The 15464-nt window shown below is 45.7% G+C and overlaps 1 protein-coding gene across 3 annotated transcripts in view; it reads right to left on the bottom strand.

Annotated features, from left to right (window-relative positions):
* ASTN2 (astrotactin 2) overlaps positions 1-15464 on the bottom strand; it is a 682965-nt gene that overhangs the window by 394217 nt on the left and 273284 nt on the right. For all 3 annotated transcript variants that reach the window (XM_028714606.2, XM_077922442.1, XM_077922443.1), the window contains exon 4: positions 11045-11194. In XM_028714606.2, the coding sequence (XP_028570439.2) occupies positions 11045-11194 (150 nt within the window). The remainder of the gene's footprint in view (positions 1-11044; positions 11195-15464) is intronic.

The raw sequence follows: 15464 nt of genomic DNA, 5'->3' as shown, positions 1-15464 counted from the left end.
CCTACGTCTGATTGCTAGTGTGCAGCAGGGCCGTCTTAAGAATATCCGGCACCGTGGTGCAAAGATCCCTCCGCCCCCCCCCCCCATTTCCCAGAGTTGCCAACCTTTTTACAGTGCTGCTGGCAGCTTTGCAGGGCTGGAGGAGGCGGGCAGCAGCTGGAGGGCAGCTCCTCCGGCGAGGAAGAGGCGGAGGCTCCGGGCTTGGCGCTGCTTCAGTGAGGTGGGCAAGGGTGGTGAGCTGTTGCCGGGAGGCGCTGTGCCCAGCCTCCGCCTCTCCCCTGGCACCCATGCCGTGGTGGCCACGGCAGGCAGAGGTTCCAGGCGTGGCACTGCTTCAGCAAGGCATGGCAGAGGCAGGCAAGGGCAGCGAGCTGATGCCAGGAGGTACCGCGTCCAGCTTCCGCCTCCTCCCTGGTGCCCTCCAAAACTTGGTGCCCTCGCACCCTGCGACACTTGTCTCTGTGGGCAAGACCCCCCCTGGTGTGCAACCTCCAACAATGCAAAACCCTGGAGAGCCACTGCCTATTACAGTAAAGCCACTTCCGGGCCTGCCCCAGGAGGTGGGGTTGCGGGCATCACGCCCTCACCACGTGAGCGGGGGCTGGGTTCAGCCCCCGCGAGAACAAGGGAATCCCGACCGTCCACGCCTCCCAGCCAGCCAATCGGCTGGCTGGGGGGGCGTGGCTTGCCCTATTTAGGGCCGGAGCGGAGGGGGCTCGCCCTCTCTTCTCCGGCTAGCCCCCACGTTTTCCCACCCTCCCTCCCTTTAGTTGGGCTTTAGGTAGGTCTGACTTTGCTATGGACTTCGGTCTGTCGCCGCAAGGGGCATGGTAGGAATTTTTCCCAATTGGCCATTTACAGCCTTTTGGTTTTTCGCCTACCTCGTAGCAACTCGTCACAACTCTTCGGCATTGGCAGTAGGCATTGGTAAGATGGGGTTAAGAGGATGTGGGGGGGGAGGAACGCCATCACCTCCCCCCAATGAACGAAGGGTGGTCCGTTAAAGGACTCCGGGGGCGTGGCCCTGTCCGAAGCCTATGGAGGTGAGGGCCAAAGGCACGCCCCAGAGCGGTGACCCGGGGGAGCTCCTAGTCGACGTGCCTCGGCGGGAGACTCCCCCGATTAGTGTTAACCCTTCCCCGTGTCTCCAGCAAATGGGCTGGAGCCGGATAGTCGATAGGACCAATGCCTAAGCCAATGCCTCTCATTCCTGAATTCAATAAAGTTGTGGCCTAATTCGCCCAATTAACCTTAACTATGGTGTCTCGTGTGTTTATTTATCTTGGTGGGGGGCGGGAACTCGCCACGCAAGCAGTGCTGGTTTAGATAGACCAGTTGTTTCTTTCATTATAAGGCTGCTTCCTTTGTTCCTTTGTACAGTGCTGTGTGAGGCCATGTGGCACGCCCATCACTGCTCAATTACGCTGATCACAGCATTTGCATCCCTATAGCTCTACCTTCACTTGCAAGACTTCCCAGTTGAAGCAGTTTGCATATTCTGGCCATGACCCTTCTATTGAGTTCAGTTCACTACAGCAACAGGAGTCAATCAAAGGGCTTCCTAATTAGTGGCCCAGCCTCTGCAGACTGAGAGCTTGTCCAGGAGAGCCATTGCAACATGGTGTGTTCTTTTGTGGCAGGGGAAGATTAGTTTCAGGTAAGGTGGCGACTCAGCATTGCCAAAGAAGGACAAAAGAGACTATAAATCTGCATGAGATTGGCAAGCGCTCCTTTATTATTCCAGGGGGATTATCCCTATGGCAAGCCAGCAAGCAAGACCTGAGTGCAACAGCACTCTCCCCACTTGCGATCCCAACTTGCATTCAAAGGCTTATAGCCTCTGATAGTGGAGCACTCTCTGCACCCCTCACCCAACCCTCACAGCCGCTCTCCAAAATGGGAGCTTTTGGTGAATTACGGCACGGCAGAGGCCTGAGAAACACATTAAGCACAGCCCCGACCGTAGTAAATTATTCCCGTTGGCAGAATGAGCTATTAATCACTTATTTATTTTAAACGGGAAAGGAGCTCATTTAACCTTTTTATTTACCTTTGGCAGTCAAGATAAACACCATATTTCAGCGCCAGCTCTTATCCACCTAACAGCTTTATACTTCTGGGGCTAAACTCTGCCAGCTGCTTTTAAAGTAGGATTTCCCTTTACATACTATTCCCCCCCCTCCCCCGGCTGTTTGTGGCTGTTTAAAGCAAAGCTAGCAGAGAATAAACACTACTGCCTGAACCTGCACAACTATGTGTGGGTGCTGTGGTACTTTTTCATGGCTCATAAACGGACTCCTGTTGAAATCCTAAGGTGCTTTGTTTTTCTTTATTCGGAGTATCTAGACCTCTGGCGAGCCCTCAAGGACACACAAATTTGTTTTACATGCACACATTAAAGACAGTCTTGTGGCACCCAAGAGAGTAATAGCTTTGTGGTTTTAAGATGTCACAGGAGTCCTTTTTTTGTGAATGCTTGCTGCAACTCTCTGAAACTGAAAGGCATGGTAGTGACATGTGCTAAATGTATGCACTGATATGGCTCTATGTTTATATATGCAAAATATTGGTCCTGCTTTTCAGGATATATTTTCAGCATTTTACTACCTCTGATTCTGGACAAGTGGTTTTGGCCACTTTAAAATTTTGATCCAAAAGAGGGCACCAAATCCTCTTTTTAAATCATTTTTTTCATGTATCTTGGGGTTCGCACTAAATACTGTAGGAAGCAAGCTCAGGCATGGAGCAGCTTTGGCATCATCATCATCATCATTATTATCACGTGGTCAACCTGTGTCTCAGCTGTATAACATCAGACCACAAGTATGAGGATCACATGACTGGATTATTTACCCTTATGGAAAATAAATCCATCCACACAGAAAATATCCTTTCCACCTGATATTCTGCTTTTCTATGTCCAGTGTGGAAAGGTAAAGTAGCATTGTAAGGTCACTTATATTATGTCCTATCATGATATCCTTATTTATTGTTAGTAAATCACTGTGGGATTTAATTGAATGAAAAGCGGCATAGAAATATGATCTAAGGTTACCAGATTTTTTTCAATGAATCCGGGGACACTATTCAGCTTCAATGGATTTTGTATGGGGACTGATTTGTAAATCTGGGGACTGTCCCCAGGAAACGGGGATGTCTGGTAACCTTAATATAATCAATCAATTAATCATTCTTTACAAACAAGTCAATTGTCACCTTGAGAGATAATGGGTTGGTGAAGCCACACTAGAAGATAGAAGAGAAAAAGGAATCAAACTATCTGGAACTTTACTAAAAATCCAAGCAATTACACACACACCCACACACCAACCAAATGAGGACAAAACTCAATCCTCTGGTTATAGGACAGATTACAAAAATCTTCGCACTGCAACGTTTTGTTGCAGGTTCCACTTGTTCTTTTTAAAGAAGTTCTGACATACGTTACAGAAATGTACTGCTTCAGAATACTTATGAGCATTTGACAGAATCCAACCACTAAAGAGATGTGGGTGGCGCTGTGAGTTAAACCAGACTTGCTGATCAGAAGGTCGGTGGTTCAAATCCCCGCAACGGGGTGAGCTCCCGTTCTTTGGTCCCAGCTCCTGCCAACCTAGCAGTTCGAAAGCACGTCAAAGTGCAAGTAGATAAATAGGTACCGCTCCAGTGGGAAGGTAAACGGTGTTTCCGTGAACTGCTCTGGTTTGCCAGAAGCGGCTTAGTCATGCTGGCCACATGACCCGGAAGCTGTACGCCGGCTCCCTTGGCCAATAAAGCGAGATGAGTGCCGTAACCCCAGAGTCGGTTACGACTGAACCCAATGGTCAGGGGGTCCCATTGCCTTTACCACTAAAGAACAACAGCTTTTTGGCAACCAAGATCAAAATACAGCATCAAAATACCAATAAATAGATAATTCATAAAATAATTATTTATTGGCAATCAGGAACGGAAACAAAATGTTACAGCACAGAGTATTGCCCTGTTAAAGGCTTCCAGCAGCCATGTCCCTTTCATAAAACTACATCCCTTCTTTACCAACAAGGCAGCATTATGTGGCCATGGGGATACTCACCTGGCTGTTTTAAGGTGTTCTCCACTTTAGAATTTCTTGCTTCTAAAAGCTATTATGATTATGATTATATCTTTATTTAAACCCTGCCTTTTTCACTGATAGAACCCAAAGCCGACTCCAGCGTTGTGGTTTGGTGGTTCTGCAAACACGGGGATGCTCTCAGGCTTGATGTTACTTCCTTTCTTGTTCATGTGTGGTGCTACCTTGATTGCATAAGGATCATTACACAGGCAGGCTTCCTCAAACTCGGCCCTCCAGATGTTTCTGGCCTAGCTAGCAGGACCAGTGGTCAGGGATGATGGGAATTGTACGGTGAACACTTGGGTTGCGAATGTGATCCATACGGGATGCATGTTTGCAACCCGCAGCGTTCACAACCCATGTCTGCGCACGCACAGGTTGTGATTCGGTGCTTCTGCACATGTGCAAAGCGTGATTTAGTGCTTCTGTGCATGTGCAACTGCCGAAACCCAGAAGTAACCCGTTCTGGTACTTCTGGGTTTGGTGGTCCGCAACCCGAAAAAACGCAACCTGAAGCAGCTGTAACCCGAGGTATGACTGTAGTCTTAAAATATATGGAGGGCCGAATTTAAGGAAGCCTGACACAGAGAATAGGTTTGCTAACACCACACAGGATTTATTTGGTGAGATGTGACTGTTTTAGCTCAGGCCTCTGTCTTGCAGGGACATGCAGCAATAATCTGCAACTTGGCTGTTTGCAGGCATCTCTCAAAAAAGAACCCTTGGACCATTCCTAGCCATTCTTACCTGCCTCTTTGCAACATTTATTAGGTGCTTTATACGCTGTTTTTTTAAGGAGGGGAGTGTTTGGTGATTTGCATTTATTTAGTTATTTATTTGGAGTAGAGAGAAAAAATACATAAAAACAAAGAAGTCTAACAGCTTTGTAAAATAGCAAGGAATTTCCCTTTTCTTTCATCTTCTCTATTTTACATTTAGGTATTCTTCAGATGAGGGACCCGGGTGGCGCTGTGGGTAAAAGCCTCAGCGCCTAGGGCTTGCCGATCGAAAGGTCGGCGGTTCGAATCCCCGCGGTGGGGTGCGCTCCCACTGCTCGGTCCCAGCGCCTGCCAACCTAGCAGTTCGAAAGCACCCCCAGGTGCAAGTAGATAAATAGGGACCGCTTACTAGCGGGAAGGTAAACGGCGTTTCCGTGTGCGGCTCTGGCTCGCCAGAGCAGCGATGTCACGCTGGCCACGTGACCCGGAAGTGTCTCTGGACAGCGCTGGCCCCCGGCCTCTTGAGTGAGATGGGCGCACAACCCTAGAGTCTGTCAAGACTGGCCCGCACGGGCAGGGGTACCTTTACCTTTATTCTTCAGATGAGGGGAATAAACTTTACCCATTGCTGTTAGAAACAGCTTGACATCAGATGTAATGAAATCAAGAAATAGACAATGTTTAAAACACAGTTAAGGGAGTGCTGCTTATTTGTTGTGTGTCTTTGTGGAGTTCTTTTCACAATCTGTCCTGCTTTGAGCTGTTTACATCCTATAACCTTCCTCCACCCGTTGATACGTACAATGGAAGCCATTCCTAATATAAGCTTGTGAGGAGGTTCGGCATTAATTAAACGGAACCGTAAAAATAATTGCACACATGCACATCCATCAAAGGCCGGTACTAGTCTCTACCCAGGAACCAACGCTGGATGTGAACTCCACTGGCGTAACTGTCATGAGGCTGTTAGGGAGAAAATAAATGCATCCCAAACCGACGATTTCATTTAGGAAGAGTAAAAAATAAAAATAAAAAAGATTGTGAAGGATTAATGAGGCGAAGGGTTTGTGTTTGCAATTGGATGTAAAATGCAAACATACTAAGTTGTGATATCATCATTTAACCTTAATGTTCAATAGAGTTCCAATCACTAGCACACCAAAGGGGCAATTAACCATGAGCCGTGAAAAAGAGAACATTCCAAATGGGAGAGGGAAAGAGCTGAAGGGGAAAACAGCTGCAGTGAAGAAGAATTTGAGAATACAAGGCCAAAAGGTTTAAAAGAGAATAAGGTGGTTTTAAAACGCCCAGCTTGACAGAAAACGCAAAAGGGCACCTTGTGGCACCTTAAGGACTAAAGAGATTTATTGCGGCTATCAGCAAAAAAAGCACCTTAAAAGGAGCTGAGTTTCCCTGTGGCAAGCAGGCGGTCTATTTATTACAAGCGTGAAGTTGAAGGACCAGATGGGGACTGAAGAGACCCTCGTTCAAATTTTTGCTGCGTGTCTTTGGACCAGGCACACTGTCTGGGCCTAACTGACCTCAGAGGGTTTGTGTGGACAAAAGAAGAGAAAAAGGGGGAAACATAAACACCAGTTGGAACTCTTCCTTGGTGAAAGATTGGGATATAACGAGTTTTACCCAACTAAGTCCTAGAGGAGACCCATTAAAATGAATGGATCTATGTTCGTCATGTCCATTAATTTCAACAGGTCTACTCTGAGTAGGGCATTGGATGCAACCCAAAATGCATTTTAAAAACAAACAAATGGAAAGATCCTATGAAGAAAGCAAAAAGTCCATGTGAAAAACTGTTTCATTCCTAGTCCACATTGACTGTACAATCAACACAAAATGAGTGTGCATTCCTCCTAGATTTGTGTCACAGCACACCAGGAAAATAAAATCAACTCCCCACCCCCAATAACAATCATGAGACCCAGAGTACAGGTTACCCTAACCCTGGGAAAGAACCAAGATAATGCTAGCTGATCACAAGGCAATTTAGATAAGAGAAATAGCACAAAAGGGAAGAGTTAGGGCTCCTCCACATGACCTGCTTGTTCAGCATTCACCCTGATTTGCTTAGACAAAGCTTATGTAGTGGTTATACTATATCTAGTATTTACTGAGCATTTGTTCTGATTTGTTTACGGGAGTGGTTGGTTATAAGACAATATAACCACTCCCTATCATCCTGATTTGCATGCAGGGTGAAGATAAGGTGGCAAATGTTGTTAGGCTTAGAGAAGTCCCATCCCAATTAATGACCTCAGCAATATCTCTCTGGATACTTAGAAACAACAAGAGAAATTACATCATTTAAAGCAGCTAAGAAAAAGCGACGTTTTCTCTCCACCAAGTGAATTATTTATGTCCCAAACTATCATCCTCATAATAACAGTAATAAAAGGAATGCTTTTCAGGCCTGTAGTACAGGAGAAGCATACAGAGAGTTCTCTCTCTCTCTTTTTCTCTCTCTTTCACACAGCTCAGAAATAAATAAGGGAGAAGAGAGAATCAAACAGAAAAGACAGAAAGAACCAGAAAAGGATTTTCTCCCCTCCAGCCTCCAATCATTGTCTGGAAAATCTAAGTCCTGCTCAAGCAAGCACATGCTGAGAATATTTTTTAGGAAAAAAAGGTCCTTCCTGGATCATTATTGGAGGAGAATGGGTGTTCCCCCCACCATTACCCCAGATAATTTTCTGTTTCTTATGCTTCCCAAACAAGGAGAACATTTTCCTAAATATTTTCTATCACATTTATTTGGGGCTTGTTGTTGTTTAGTCATTTAGTCGTGTCCGACTCTTCGTGACCCCCTGGACCAGAGCACGCCAGGCACTCCTGTCTTCCACTGCCTCCCGCAGTTTGGTCAAACTCATGCTGGTAGCTTTGAGAACACTGTCCCACCATCTTGTCCTCTGTCATCCCCTTCTACTTGTGCCCTCCATCTTTCCCAACATCAGGGTCTTTTCCAGGGAGTCTTCTCTTTTCATGAGGTAGCCAAAGTATTGAAGTCTCAGCTTCAGGATCTGTCCTTCCTGTGAGCACTCAGGGCTGATTTCCTTAAGAATGGATAGGTTTGATCTTTCTGCAGTCCATGGGACTCTCAAGAGTCTCCTCCAGCACCATAATTCAAAAGCATCAATTTTTCGGCAACCAGCCTTCCTTGTGGTCCAGCTCTCACTTCCATACATCACTACTGGGAAAACCATAGCTTTAACTATACGGGGCTTTGTTGGCAAGGTGATGTCTCTGCTTTTTAAGAGGCTGTCTAGGTTTGTCATTGCTTTTTATTTGGGGCAGTCACTGATTATTATCTTTGCTGCTCTAAAATGTGTATATTTTTACCTGTGTTTCCCCCCCTTCCTTTTTTGAATTTTATTTGTAGTGTCTTTAGGATGTTGTAAACACCTTACAGACTTCCTTTGAAATATGAAATGGTACATAAATTACCTAAATAGTCAATAGTCAATCAATTTTATTGTATAGCGCCAATTTTATTGTATAGCGCCAAAGGACTTTACAATGGACGACAGAGAATAAAAGGAAACTTCCATCTAAAATCACACAACGTAACCTGTAGCGGGTTTGCAACATAAAAATAATTTTACAACATTAAAACTTAATATTGGAGTACATTCACATAGCTAGAATGGAGCTTCTTGGCTGCCAGTGCAAACTTGGCTCCCTGGTGTGTAATATATAGATGTTTGTCTGCTAGGAGTTCAACTGTCACTTCCTGTGTGGATTGACCTGGAAGCCAATTAAGAATTGGCAATATAATTTTTCCTCTGGGCATTGTATATAGGGGGCAAATCAGCATGATAGTGTGTGGTGTCCTCTATCTGATTGCATCCATTTACATTTGCAACCCATATGGTGAATTTCCTGATATCTCCCCTCTAAATATGCCTAGGGCATCTGTTGAAATCTTAGTTCTGCAAAGGGTCTCCTTTGTTGTGGGAAGGTCAGAGTCTCAAGGAAATGGGGCCTTGAGTGATTGGTCAGAATTTGCGGGTACCAAGGAAAGTAACAGGCGGCAATGATGGATGCTCTGTCTTGGTTGGCATCCTGCACAAAAATCCAAATTCTAAGGTCATGTGGGTTAAGGGCTAAGTAGTTCTCCATTTGAACGGAGAACTACTGCCTAGCCCCCTGTTCTTAGTTGTTTTAACTAGTTCAGCTTAGTAAGAGTATGATCCTCGAAGGCATTTAGCAGGCATCAGTAAATTACCTAAATAAGCAGATCATCATTATCATCATCGTTTTCCAATAACAATAGAAAACAATCTATTTCCTGCTGCACAGGAGGAAAATGGGGAGAGAACAAATAAACTGTCTCCCCAAAACTGGTCATGTTGATCCCAGCCCTCAGGAAGCGGATGGGAGAATTTCTGCTCACCAATGAAGAACATTTGTTGAAATGCTCCCCAGAATTTTGCCTCCCACAAACAGGATGGAACATTTTGGGAGCTTTTTTTTGCTACCTTAAGCCAGCTGAAAGAAGCGATCATTTCACAAGTGCTTTCACTTTGCCCAATGCCATATTCCCAATTCCATTTATGAGTAATGAAACTCTGTCAAGGTAAGACACCCACCCACAATTCTATCCTAAGCCCACAGGGGTTAGGTATGCAGTCAGCTTGACAATGGAAAGCCACTCCCCTCTTTTGTGTGGGTTCCTATAGAAAGGAAGACGATGCACCCCAAAGGCACCCCTGTGTGATAAACCACAGTGGGGAATGTTTGGTGCTCTGCATTTAGATCAGGGGTCAGCAAACTTACCGCGCCTCAGGCTGGTGTCTCCAGCGCCGATCGCGCAGCGGGCCAGAGGGTGGGGGAGCGCGTGCGCACACACTATTTCCGGCGCACTTCCGGGTCAGAGGAGCACCAGAAATAGCTTGTGTGCATGTGCACGGGCCTCCTCCGACCCGGATGTGCACAGGAAATAACACTTGCACATGCACACAAGCTATTTCTGGTGCTCCTCCAACCTGGAAGTGGGCAGCCGCACAGTGCAGTGCCGGTAAGAGCAGGCATTGGCAGTGGGTGGCGGGGGTCACCGCGGGCCAGATAAATGAGTCCCTCAAGCCTTATCTGGCCCGCGGGGAAGTGGAAGCTATGAGGACGCAGGGATAGTATACATTACTAGCAGAAAATCTTAAAAACTTGGATTAAGTTGGCTTTCCAGTGACATTTTGATGATGGCTTTACTTTCAAGAGTCAAGTCATGTTAAGTCAATAAATGTCTGTTGCTTAACTGGACAGCATCTGAGTCATGGCATCACTGACCAGGGGAAATAACAGTATGGGAAGCCCCAGGCTGGGGTCTTCAGATGGCTGATGTCGAGAATAATATGATTTTCACCTGCTAACCAATGCAAGTGCATATGTTTGAAATGGCTGTAACATAGAGAAGGTAAAGCAATGCAACTGATACTCTTAGGGGTAAAGAAGGTTTGAAAGAAGTTGAGAACAGTTGCTGCAGCAAGTGTTTTCATAACTGTGTGTGAAACATTACAAGTTAGGTAGAATTAGGAAGCTACCAAGCCACAGAAACCATGAGAACAAATGCTAATGATTTTTTCACATGCCTCTAATAGGCACCAATACATATGACTTTAAAAGGGTGCTAGGAAATGTCAAGAAGGCTATCGGAGGATATGAGTCATAATGATTGGTTGCATGCAACCTTACATGATCAGAGACAACACACTTCTAATTATCCGTTTCTGGGGAACAACAGCAGGAGACAGATGTAGTGCACATATCCTACTCCCAGGCTTTCCAGAGGCATCTGGTAGGCCACAGTGAGAAAGAGGGTATTTAAAATAGGTAAGTAAAGAAGAACTCTTCTTATGTTCACCCCTGGAAGATTCTCAATTGCCTCTGACAAATAACCCAGATACTTGGAGCACCAAATCCCAAAGCACATTAGTGCAGCACAAGAGGTGCAGGACTGTATCCTGGATGTATCAGTGTAAACAAGCTCCATTTCCCTAACCCATGATGATTATGGAAGTGTCAGAGGAAAGTTGCATGAGGATTTCCTTATGCAGCCTGTTGTACAGGTACATACCAGAAACAGCATCATTGCCAAAAAAAGCATGCCCGAGCCCCCCTGAGTTTGAATGAGCAAAAAGAAGGATAGCACTTAAGAAATGAGGCAGAGGAAGGATGAGAGTGGGGAAATGATTCAATATTCCAAAAGTTGTGAAATTACCTCTGGGCCGGTTTCTGCGTTTTCGCCTCCCAACTGAAGAGCTGCGAAGTGCTGGCTGCAGATGGCCTATCTCGATTGGTGTATTGGTTCGGAAACTCTCCTTGAACTTCTGCATCAGGGACTCCACTGTTTCCTGTGTCACCTCTGTAGCTGCAATTTGTTGGTGAGGGGACAATAAGGAATTGAACAGTTAACGAGCTCATGCGGAGACAAAACACTGTTTGCCCATCCCAACCAAAACAGAGCCTTCCGCAACCCATCACATCCAATGTTACTCCTACTTAGAGCAGAAAAAACCCCCAAAATTATGGGCATGACTAACATAGGTCCATTAATTTCAATGAGTCTGTTCTTAGTTGGCTATAACCCGACCCCTTTAGAGCAGTGTTACCAGTAGGAGAGGCATCTAAGGGCTCAGGAAAAGCTTGATATCTATCAACCTCTACTATACACCTTCAACAAGAACCAAACTTGAAGACAAATGGCCTGAACTCCAAGGAAAGACTATTTATTGTAAAGGTAAAGGATCCATGGATGGTTAAGTCCAGTATACAACATTACAGAGGCTTTGAGTTGTCATTCCCACCAACACTGAAAAGCCCAGGTATTAATTACTGGATGAGCTATGATTTTTCTTTTCCTTCCTTCCTTCTTTTAATACCCTCTTTGGTTCATTAACCCCCTTCCAGTGGGAAATGCCAGTGCTGGTTGCTGTATGTCTGCCATGACATGAAGACTCAATGCTGAATTCAATCTGTGGTGACATGGGGAAGTGACTGACTTGCTATAGGCTGAAGCAAATGCTATTTTTGCAAGACAAAATCTTCCTGGGCTGTTTTTCATTCCTTTATTTTTTAATCATTCAGTATTCTAGCCCAAACTTGCCCTAATGTAGAATTTGCCTACTGTTCCAAAACCCAACTTATATTGCCAACATAGCGAAATGAATTGGTTAAACTCATTCAACATAGTACCTTGATTTAAGATGCCAAGATAGTCCCAGGGCTCTTTTCCCCTTTCCCTTTTTAAGTATTAACCCTGCTGGCCTGCCTTGGCCCAGAGATGCATTAGATAGGAATAGCACTTGGAGGTTATTTGGACACCTGGGGCATTTGGTATCTGGAAAGGCTGCAGCCTAAAGATTTAATTCTCATTCCAGCATGAAGCAGAGTGTGTTTTTAACAGGACACACCGGGGTGTCAGTGTAGATTGGCAAAAGTGTAAAGTGAAGTAGGATATACCAAGGTAGAAAGAGCTACTCCCCCTCAGGACATGGGGAGATGCAATTCTTATTTAAGGCCCGAGTCTTCCCTTTCCCCTCACCCTGCACTGCATTAGGAGGGACCCGACCCCTGTTTCTGGAAGAGCAACTGACATCATTGAGCAAGAAAATGTGCGGAAAGCAGCAAAAAGGTCACAGAGGAGAAAATAGAAAGCATCAGGAGGAAAAGTTAGAAGGAGAAAGGCAGAGCAGCCCCTCATTTGTCAGGCCTTTGATGCCACCACGGCCAGGATGTGTAATTTCACACTTGGACTATGGGCAGCAGGATCTATAAGATGTCTCTAATAACATCAGGTTACTGGACATGCTGCAGATTTGCTCTGCCTTTGAAGGGTATCCCTGGTGCCTGAGATAATGGACCTACATTTCCCAGATAGTAGCTTTTAAGAGCGCCAGGATTTATCCAAAGACTTATCAGCAATGACAGAACCAGCTCTGGGAGGTGATGATATGAAGCTGTCAGGTGGTGGTAATTCCATGCAGAGGCGTACCCAGGGGCTGGCAAAACTGGCCTCTGCTGGGGGCACAGGTCCAGTGTGAGCCTCAAAAATCACCTTTCAGACGATGAGGTGCATGGCATATACCGTATGTATGTGGCGAGGTGATGCCACTGTCGTAGCAAGATCAAATGTGCGGGGGGGGGGAGGAGCTTCCCATCCTTCTCACACAGCAGCACAAGACGTGTGTCAAAGTGATTTGGAGCAGGGGAGCTGCAACAGCTCCTTGCAAAGGGCACAAGGGGTCCTAGATACGCCTCTGACTCAGTGAAGGTGGAACCATCATCAACAACCATCACTGCCCTCTCCCCATTTCATTGCTGCTTTAGATTCCATAGTTCTATCCTGCCCTTCCTCCAAGGAGCTCAAAGTGACAGGCACAGTTCTCATAACAACTGCATGATGTGGGTTAGGCTGAGAAAAAGCGCCTCCCACCCCCGCTATCCCAAACCACCAGTGAGGCTTATGGTTGAATGGAGACTTGAACCTGGGTCACTACAGTCCTAGCTCAACACACAAACCACTACTACATCAAAATGGATTCACGGGACAGTGGGAGCAAGGGAAGCCTGTGTTTATGAAACATATGCAGTAAAAGCATTTTAATAATAGTCAGGTGATTATGGTGCACTTGTTCAATGGTACTGGCTTTCATGCAGAAACCCCCAGATTCAATCCCCAACCTCTCCACTTTAAAAGGGTATCAGGCGGCAAGGCTAAGTTGCCAACATGGAACCTTGGAGATACACACACACACACACACCAGCCTGTGAAATTAGTGTGAATGTTACACAGCTTACAAAACAAACAGTACCAAACTAGATCGACCTACTTATAAGCCAGCTTTTTCCTCATTGATCTTTGGTGTAACACTGGGTTAGCTAACGTGGTGCCCTCTACATGTTTTGAACCATAGCTCCCTTCATCCCTGAGCAGAGGCCTCGGTGGCTGAAGCTGGTGGAAGTAGGAGTTCAGTGACTTCTGGAGGGTGCAGTGTTGGCTACCCTGACCTGGCAATGTGCTGGCTCTCATCTGACAGTTAGAAGGGGACATTTTAAATATGATAAAAATGTGTGGTTTTGCGTCTACACAATGTTCCAATTTTACATTTCTTTTCTGGTTGCATAGCTTGTGGATAAGTCAGTCATCCCACTTAAACTATTGCAGAACAAATGGATAGCTTTCTGTTTTGTGTTTGTGTGTGTGTATGTTTCCCCATTCCCAACAAACACAGTGAACTAACACATTAAAGGTTAAGGTAAAGGGACCCCTGACCATTAGGTCCAGTCGTGACTGACTCTGGGGTTGTGGCGCTCATCTCGCTTTATTGGCCGAGGGAGCCAGCGTACAGCTTCCGGGTCATGTGGCCAGCATGACTAAGCCGCTTCTGGTGAGCCAGAGCATCGCACGAAAATGCTGTTTACCTTCCCGCCGGAGCGGTACCTATTTATCTACTTGCACTCTGACGTGCTTTCAAACTGCTAGATTGGCAGGAGTAGGGACCGAGCAACAGGAGCTCACCCTCTTGCAGGGATTCGAACCGCTGACCTTCTGATCAGCAAGCCCTAGGCTCTGTGGTTTAACCCGCAGCGCCACCCGCGTCCCTCTTGAACTAACACATTAATAGGAGGTAAACTAATACAGTTGTTCTGTACACCTAACTTGGAATTATGTTTGACTGAAATACATGGAATTTATTTTCAAGTAAATGTGTTGAGGTGCCAATGAACTATTTTAGGGGCCAATTAACAGTTTCAGCTGCTAAAAGTCATTCTAATATAACCCCTCTGAGGAGAAGGGTAGTTTCTGGCCTTGCTAAGGAGGCCATTTCAAAGCCCGAGGGCAATTGAAGTGGATACTTTTCCCATTTGCAGTTGAATTTTTTTAACCTTGTCTAAGGAGGGTGTACAGAGCAAGCCTTGGATCGACTGACTATAAGCAGTGTGAATTCTCACAGGATGTCAGTTCTAGGTCATGAAAGATTTTACTTGTAAGCATCAGCAACCTGAATTAGGTCCAAGAGTTCACAGGCAGCAATAGTGCAGCTGCTGAAGAACAGAAGGACACTGTCACCTCTTGATACTCATTCAGAGGCAAACCGAAGCATTCTGAACCACCGGTAACTTCTGAGTTATCCTTAATGGTAGCCTGGTGCATATTGCATTACAGAAAAGCTTTTCAGGATGAAAATAATGGAAAATGCTTTGAAGGAATAGTCACTCCTAGTGGCTGCAAAGGTATGCAGGAATCCAGTGACTTCAAAAGCCTCTGAATAGAGCCAATACACCAAATATAACTGATCAAATATTTACCTGGCCATAGCCTGCTTATTTAGGTGCATCACCAGGTCCCAAACTTGTTAGGATGGGCACAAAAGGATATCCAGAGCTACTGCTCTACATGTGTTTCCCGAGAAGGGTCATAGCTCAGTGGTAGAGCACCTGCCTTGCAAGCAGAAGGTCCTAAATACAATCTCCAGGTAGGGCTGGAATGTCCCCTGCCTGAACCCATGGAAAGCCACTGCCAGAAAGTGTAGACAGCACTGAGGTAGGTGGATTAGTGGTCTGACTCAGTATAAGGCAGCGTCCTATGTGCCCAGTGGGATGCTAGGGTCCTCCTTTGAAGAGGACTCCTCTAGCTA

Source organism: Podarcis muralis, chromosome Z (assembly GCF_964188315.1).
Source record: "Podarcis muralis chromosome Z, rPodMur119.hap1.1, whole genome shotgun sequence".
In the NCBI taxonomy this organism is placed as follows: Eukaryota; Metazoa; Chordata; class Lepidosauria; order Squamata; family Lacertidae; genus Podarcis; species Podarcis muralis.
Note: the sequence above shows the minus strand (reverse complement) of the source record. Positions and strands in the feature narration are given on the sequence as shown.